This window comes from Rhinoderma darwinii, chromosome 6, assembly GCF_050947455.1.
Source record: "Rhinoderma darwinii isolate aRhiDar2 chromosome 6, aRhiDar2.hap1, whole genome shotgun sequence".
Taxonomy (NCBI): domain Eukaryota; kingdom Metazoa; phylum Chordata; class Amphibia; order Anura; family Rhinodermatidae; genus Rhinoderma; species Rhinoderma darwinii.
In genome coordinates this window covers 95749569-95758186 of record NC_134692.1, presented here as the reverse complement: position 1 = coordinate 95758186, position 8618 = coordinate 95749569, and the positions used below count along the sequence as shown (strand labels likewise).

At 41.1% G+C, this 8618-nt stretch overlaps 1 protein-coding gene across 1 annotated transcript; it reads right to left on the bottom strand.

Moving 5' to 3' along the window:
- Window positions 1-523: 523 nt before the first annotated feature.
- LOC142656386 (hemoglobin subunit alpha-2-like) lies at window positions 524-1381 on the bottom strand. The gene is made up of 3 exons (XM_075831303.1): window positions 1245-1381; window positions 879-1083; window positions 524-755 (listed from the first exon to the last, which is right to left on the bottom strand). The coding sequence occupies exons 1-3, from the start codon at window positions 1337-1339 to the stop codon at window positions 627-629; spliced, it is 429 nt and encodes a 142-aa protein (XP_075687418.1). The 5' UTR covers window positions 1340-1381; the 3' UTR covers window positions 524-626.
- Between the last annotated feature and the right edge of the window lie 7237 nt (window positions 1382-8618).

Here is an 8618-nt window from a genome sequence, read left to right as displayed (position 1 = left end):
ACTGCAGCTGCTGAAGAACCTCTTCCTAAATAGTGGTTGGTACAGGAGAAGAAACTTTTTACAAAAGTGACAGACCAGTTGTGGAGGAAGTGATAAGTATTGTCTATGTAGCGCCATTCATCTCTATAATCATCAGGTTCTGACATCAGAATTTGGTGTTTATACAATAATTATGTCCAGACATGTTGATGGAAACTTTCCATTGATGTGTATTATACGCATGTCCATATTATATTAGCTAGATGTGAACCATTCCATCTATTCATGCTATTTATCTATAGCCCCTTTTTGTATTGTTTATTACATTTTTTTTTTTTACAGAAATTATATTCCTTTTAATGTTGCTGTATTGAATATGATCATTCCCTCAGTGTGCCATATGCAGAAAGCCATTATTTACCAGTGTAGTACAAGCTCTGGATATTGAATACACTTTATCTTTGATTCTCCATGTAGAACCCTTCATGTTACACTGACTCATATTAGCTACTTAAGCCATACCAAAAAATCATGGGACACGTGATTGAAATGTAATCCACTTTATTTCACATGTTATCAGTTAGATGTCACAATCAGCCTTTGGTAGAGTTATGATGTTGATTAAACCTCTGTCTTTATTGGCACATTTAACGGTACTTGGATGTCAGAGAGCATCCAACGGCAGCCAGGAACTTGTCCAGAGCCTGATGAGTGAGACAATCAAACTTGTCAGGGAAGTGGACAGCAATTGTAACCAGGATGTTATGAGCTAGGAGCTGAAAGATAAAGAAATACATGAAAACAACTTGGCAATATCCCACAGCTTTATATACTGCACTGTATAGAAAGTCAATGGCACCAAAATTCTACTACAGTAGTAGTTACTATGTAAAACTTACTGGGAAGTTTCCTGGATCCACTCTCAGGTCATAGGCATGGAGGTCACTCAGCCTACACATTGCGGAATCAATGTTGTTCAGGTGTTTTGCAGCTTCAGTCAGAGCATCAACTACTTTCTTGCCATGAGCCTTAATCTGAGGAGAATCCTTGTGGAAATCAAAATTGGGGAAGTAGGTCTTGGTCTGGGGATGGGAAAGGAAAAGCCTGGAGGCAAAGTAAACAAAGTAAGTACATAGCTGCATACAGTAGACAATAGTAGATGGCGGCACTACAAATAATGACAATTCAACATGAAAACACCACAATCCACCTAAGCTCCTCATCATAAAGCACATAATAAATGACTGTAACAACATGTACTGTACCTGTACAGAGCTTCTCCTCCATACTTATCAGCGTGCGCTGCTACACTTGGCCAAATGGCCTGGATGTGTGCTTTGTCATCAGCATTGAGAGCCATGGTTGCTTGTGGGTAGATTGAGAAGGGTACACACCAATGATATAGCCACATAAATTCAGCTTTTTATGGGATTCTGATGTTAGGCATCAGCATGATGGTGCCCGCCTCCATCGTCATCTATTGGATTAGCCAGTCAAGTAGCTCCTCCTGGCCCACCGCAGCTTCCACACCCAACCGTTTTGGACCAACTCCAAGACAAGCCACCCAGCCCAATTTAATTTAATTTTTTGTTTTAGAAAGAACTATAATATCTAGTAACATTGTAATAAAATGTGCAAGTGTGGAATAGCGATTTCAGTTTATAAAGTGTTGTGCAAGTTTATTATACATAATTACCTATAACATCCAGAAGACATCATTTATACAAGTTTCCCCAGATGTATTTCTACTTAAGCTATGAGTTTTTCATGTGTGTTCATATAACATAAGGTAAATGTTGTCATGTAATTTATTTGAATGCATTTTTATAAAATAATAAAGAAAACCTTTGCTCGCTCTTTCTATATATTTATTAGTATATGTGTGTATATATGTGTCTTACACATAAGAAATAATAATGGACTAAATACTTAAAAAAATATATCAGAGAGAAAAAAAAGGATTTAGGCTTTGAAAAAAGGTCGTGTAATACGCTTTATCTAATACATATAGGTTGATCTGTATATTTATAGCTTACATGCATATATGTAAATATTATGTATGATTTAGTAGAAAGTTTAGACATATGGATTGGTAGTATAGGACATTTATGTTTATATATGAATGATAGAAAAAAAAATACAAAATGTGCAACACTTTATATGAAAGGGAATGAGAAAAATATGAACTATCAATAAATCCATAAACTTTGGGAAAGTTTTCTTAAAATGCATACATACTAATGTGCAAACCCATAGAGACCCAAGATAACATTAAAATAGCAGAAAATCATCCTCATGTAAAAAGTTAATTTGGTACAAAAATTTATTAATAAAAGGCAAAATGAAAATGATTCTAATATATATATATATATCAGAGTTAAGCTCAGACAGGGGCTTTAACACCATGCATATCGGCTGGTAAATAAAAAATATTTTTTTACAGTGTTAATTGGTAAATCTAATATTACAGGTTAAAACCACCATTACATACAATACATCTGAAAATTTTTAAGAAAGATGCTGTTTCTGCCTTGCAGGGGAGATTTTTGTAGATTTCTTTAAACTGTATAATAAGCAGCAATGTGTGTGTGAAAATTATTTTTATTTGTGTGGAGTTGTTAGGCATCAAGAAATTAAGTCTGCAATAATTTATCATTCTCTGTTGGCTGTTGATAAGTCTTTTACTGGTGATGTGAGGATACATCCATATCTCAAGGTTAATTTCTAGGCGGCTGAAAATGTATAGATATAGCAGTGCTCAGTTTGGCAAAGTATCAAGGCTGAGTTTGTTATTTTGCATTACCCATTGTGATATCAGATACCTGTGGTTTTTCGTAGGGCTGCAAGAAATCCTACAAAGTTATCTTAATCCGGCAAGTTATTATAATACACAATTCCAGTCTGCTACAACTGTACAAATAACATTTCATATTTTGCAAGTTTATACCATGTTGGTTATTTTAATGTCATGCACAGGAAAGAGATAACGTAGAATAAGGATTATCTTTAATACCGTGATAAAGTGCATATTGCTCTATATCCATTTTACCCAAGGCTTACTATTTTTTTTATCACTACACTTGATATTCTTTGCAAAATCCAGTTACTGTACATAAACTGTATTTGTATATAGATGTGCATATGTATTAGTATGTAGGATTATATATAGTGCCATATATGAATATATATTTACAGTATGTTGTATGCTGCCCTTCTATATGAACTGCAGATATTCAGCCTATTACTGTCTATGTACTATGGCATATTAGCATTATATTGCTTAGATAAGTGTATATATAAGACACAGCCACATTTCTGTTACAGCATTGTGATGATATTTTTTATGGTTTTGTATCACAGCTTGATAAAGGACCCACATGTCAGAAATGTCACGTTATTTATTTTGTTAAATGTATTTTAAGGGCAGGTTTATATAAAACTTTACTCCAATAACTAAAGCCAAGAGCTATGGCTTTCGGCACTCGACAACTTCATAGGAATATTTATAACAATAGATGGCATAGCTATGAGTGCCCGCTCATGTTTCATTACTATTTTTATTGTGGTTCCCCCTCATCAATGGAGTTCACAATCAACACTATGTGAAAAAAAAAATAGGGGTGAGGAATGGAGGGGGAAGAGGGGGGTGTAAAGGTTAGGTGTAACTTAATAAGGGCACTAGGTATGGTGATGCGGTGTCACGATCTCTGGGTATCTGGATCCACTAGACCGCTCCACCGTAGCGGAGTGGCAGCTGGACAAATCACCGTCTATACAAAGTCCTTAGCGCAAGGGTACCTCTAAGAGTCCAGACAGTAGCAGAGGCTTCGGCCCAGATGGAGCTTGATGTGGCAAGTGGCGCCAGACGTGACGTGATGATAGCAGGCATGGCAGATGACACCAGACGTGGTGTATGACAGCAGGCGTGGCAGATGGCACAACACAACTCCAACACTAGATAAGGCACAGGAACAAACACAGCACGAGACACAGGATAGAGGTAGAGGGCACGGGAACACTGGAAGCAGGATACAACTAAGGGACCGTTTGCGGAACTAACAAAGGTAGAAAACAAAAATGCTCAGGCAAGGAATGGAAGGGCGGAGCACTTTTTATAGGCCAGGGTGATCTGGGGATTGGTAGGGAATTTTTAATAAGCACGCACTAGCCCTTTGAGGCCGGGGACGAGCGCGCACACATTAACGGACAGTGCAGGGCAGGATGGCCGCGTGGAGATGCTGGCTGGCGGGGGATGCTGGCAAGTGGCTAGGTATCTATGGACGCGGACCTTTGACGGAGGTGAGCGGTGGCGGTCCGCGGCCACAGCTGTAACAGTACCCCCCCTTATGCCCCATCTTCTTGGGTCCAGAGCACAAGAGGAATTTTTTAATGAGGGTAGAAGGATTAAGATTCCCTTCTGGCTCCCAGGATCTCTCCTCAGGACCAAACCCTTTCCAGTCCACTTGATTGAAAGTCTTTCCTCCTACTCTCCTGAAGTCCAGAATGTCTTTAACCTCAAACACATCAGAAGAGCCACTTGGAGCCAATGCAGAACTAGGAGACTTACTGTAGCGGTTCAGAACCACAGGCTTGAGGAGGTACACGTGGAACGAGTTGGGGGATTCTGAGAGTAGGGGGCAGCCGAAGTTTATATTACACTGGGTTTATACGTTGCAAGACTTCAAAAGGGCCAAGGAACCTGGGAGCGAATTAGTGCAAAGGCATCTTGAGACGAATGTTTCTAGGGGACAGCCAGACCTTAGCTCCGGGAGAGAATTGAGGAGGAGCCTTTCTTTTTTTTATCTGCATGCCTTTTCATGAGGTCCACTGCCTGAAGGATTGCGAACTTGGTTTCCTGACAGATATTAATGAAAGTCCCAAATGAAGAATTTGCTGCTGGCACTTGAGTCATGGCTGGCACAGGAAGAGGAAGTCGAGGATGCTGACTATACACAATGTAGAAAGGAAACGTAGCAGTAGACTCACTTGTGTGATTGTTGTAAGAGAATTCCGCCCAAGGCAGCGGTTGTACCAAATTATCATGTTGGGCAGAAACAAAATGAAAAAACGAATTCTCTAAAATTTGATTGGCCCTCTCCACTTGACCATTGGACTGTGGGTGATGGGCAGAATAGAAGTCCAGCTTTAGGTCTAGAAAGTTGCACAGGGCCCTCCAGAACTTGGACGTAAACGATACACACCGATCCGAGACAATATGCAGAGGAAGTCCGTGCAGACAGAAGATATGCAGAATAAACAGATTTGCCTGGTGAGGAGCAGACGGATGGCCAGTCAACAGAATAAAATGTGCCATTTTAGAGAAACGATCCACTACTACCCAGACCGTAGTACATCCAGCTGAGGGAGAAGCATCTGTAATAAAGTCCATAGCGATATGTTGCCAAGGGGCATAGGGGCCAGGCATCTGTAGGAGCAGACCAGCAGGTTTGGAGCGGGTAGACTTATTTGATGGACAGTTCGTATATGAGGAGACATAGTCCACAACATCTCTAGGCAGAGTGGGCCACCAGTAGTGATGAGATATCTAGTCCTGTGTCTTACGGACTCCAGAGTGCCCTGCCAGTTTAGAGTTGTGTCCCCAGCGGAGAATTCTATTCCTGTCTGCAAGACGACCAAAAGCTTTTCCAGGAGGAATGCCTCTAATTTGCAGGGGGTTAGCGGCAATAATCCTAGGAGGATCTATAATATATACTGGAATTTCCTCATTAGTCATTAGTTTCAAATGATCGAGACAGGACATCAGCCTTCACATTCTTGTCAGCAGGACGGAAGTGAAGCAAGAATTAAAGTCGAGCGAAGAACAGCGACCATCTGGCTTGGCGAGGCTTTAGTTGTTGTGCTGACTGTAGGTACATGAGGTTATTGTGATCCGTATAAATGATAATAGGGTGGACTACACCCACCAGCAAGTGTCTCAACTACTCTAATGCTAACTTGATGGCCAGCAACTCCTGATCCCTGATGGTATAGTTGTGCTCTGCAGGAGAGAATAATTTCAATAAGAAGCCACAGGCCACCATCTTGCCTTTAGAGTTTTTGACATAGTAGTGCTCCAGCACCAACTGACGATGCGTCCACCCCCGGAAAGAACTGCCGAGATGCATCTGGATGATGAAGTACTGAGGCTGAGGTGAAAGCGCTCTTGAGCTTGGTAAATTACAAAACTGACTCCGGAGGCCAAACCTTGGCGTTCACCCCCTTCTTGGTGAGGGCAGAGATTGGAGCGCTCAGAGACGAGAAGTTCATGAGAAATTGCCGATAGAGGTTTGCGAATCCCAGAAATCGTTGTATGGACTGAAGATCCTGTGGACATGGCCAGTCTAAGACGGATTTCACCTTCTCTGGATCCATCTTGAGTGCATGATCAGATACGATGTAGCCCAGGAAGGGCAGTCAGTTCCTGTCGAACACACACTTTTCGATTTTAGCATATACATTAGAGTTTCCCAAAATTTTTGGACTCGAGGCACGCCTGGAAATTTTTTTTTCCTTAGGGCACCTCTACCAAAAATTGTTTAGAGAAAGACAGAAAACGACAAAAGACAAGCACTACACTCAGTTGATATACTGAATTGGATGAATGTAGATATGGTCCAAGCTAAATTAAATAAAATAAATGTACACAAGGCCCCGGGACCAGATGGGTTACACCCTAGAGTTCTTAAAGAGCTTAGTTCAGTTATTTCTGTCCCCCTCTTCATAATATTTAGAGAGTCTCTCATGAGTGGTATAGTGCCAAGGGACTGGCGCAGGGCAAATGTGGTGCCTATTTTCAAAAAGGGCTCTAGGTCTTCGCCGGGTAATTATAGACCAGTAAGCTTAACATCAATTGTGGGGAAAATGTTTGAGGGGCTATTGAGGGACTATATACAGAATTATGTGACAATAAATAGTATTATAAGTGACAGCCAGCATGGTTTTACAAAGGACAGAAGCTGTCAAACCAACCTGATTTGTTTTTATGAAGAGGTAAGCAGAAGCCTAGACAGAGGGGCCGCTGTGGATATAGTGTTTTTGGACTTTGCAAAGGCATTTGACACTGTCCCTCATAGACATCTAATGGGTAAATTAAGGACTATAGGTTTAGAAAGCATAGTTTGTAATTGGATTGAGAATTGGCTCAAGTACCGTATCCAGAGAGTTGTGGTCAATGATTCCTACTCTGAATGGTCCCCGGTTATAAGTGGTGTACCCCAGGGTTCAGTGCTGGGACCACTATTATTCAACTTATTTATTAATGATATAGAGGATGGGATTAATAGCACTATTTCTATTTTTGCAGATGACACCAAGCTATGCAATATAGTTCAGACTATGGAAGATGTTTGTGAATTGCAGGCAGATTTAAACAAACTAAGTGTTTGGGCGTCCACTTGGCAAATGAAGTTTAATGTAGATAAATGTAAAGTTATGCATCTGGGTACGAAAAACCTGCAAGCATCATATGTCCTAGGGGGAGCTACACTGGGGGAGTCAATTGTTGAGAAGGATCTGGGTGTACTTGTAAATCATAAACTAAATTTCAGCATGCAGTGTCAATCAGCTGCTTCAAAGGCCAGCAAAATATTGTCGTGTATCAAAAGAGGCATGGACTCGCGGGACAGGGATGTAATATTACCACTTTACAAAGCATTAGTGAGGCCTCATCTAGAATATGCAGTCCAGTTCTGGGCTCCAGTTCATAGAAAGGATGCCCTGGAGTTGGAAAAAATACAAAGAAGAGCCATGAAGCTAATAAGGGGCATGGAGAATCTAAGTTATGAGGAAAGATTAAAAGAACTAAACCTATTTAGCCTTGAGAAAAGACGACTAAGGGGGGACATGATTAACTTATATAAATATATGAATGGCGCATACAAAAAATATGGTGAAATCCTGTTCCATGTAAAACCCCCTCAAAAAACAAGGGGGCACTCCCTCCGTCTGGGGAAAAAAAGGTTCAACCTGCAGAGGCGACAAGCCTTCTTTACTGTGAGAACTGTGAATCTATGGAATAGCCTACCGCAGGAGATGGTCGCAGCAGGGACAGTAGATGGCTTTAAAAAAGGCTTAGATAATTTCCTAGAACAAAAAAATATTAACTGCTATGTGTAGAAATTTTTTACTTCCCCTTTCCCATCCCACTTCCCCTTTCCCATCCCTTGGTTGAACTTGATGGACATGTGTCTTTTTTCAACCGTACAAACTATGTAACTATGTAACTATGTATGTTCACACAGCGTTTTTTTTTGTAAGGCAGAAAAAATATGCCTCAAAATTCCATCAGGAATTCTGAGGCAGATTTTTAATTGATACTTGTGCGTTTTTTTAAGCCATTGAAGTTGCCACAAAGCCCATTGTAGATAGTGCCACAAAGCCCCCTTGTAGGTAGTGCCATAAAACCCCCTTTAGGTAGTGCCACACAACCCCCTTGTAGGAAGTGCTGACACAGCCCCCTGGTAGGTTGTGCCACACCACCCCCTTGAAGTTAGTGCCACACCACACCAACCCCTTGTAGGTAGTGCCACACAGCCCCCTTGTAGGTAGTGCCACACAGTCCCCTTGTAGGTAGTGCCACACAGTCCCCTTGTAGGTAGTGCTACACAGGCCCCTTGTAGATGGCACCCCCCACCTCTGAA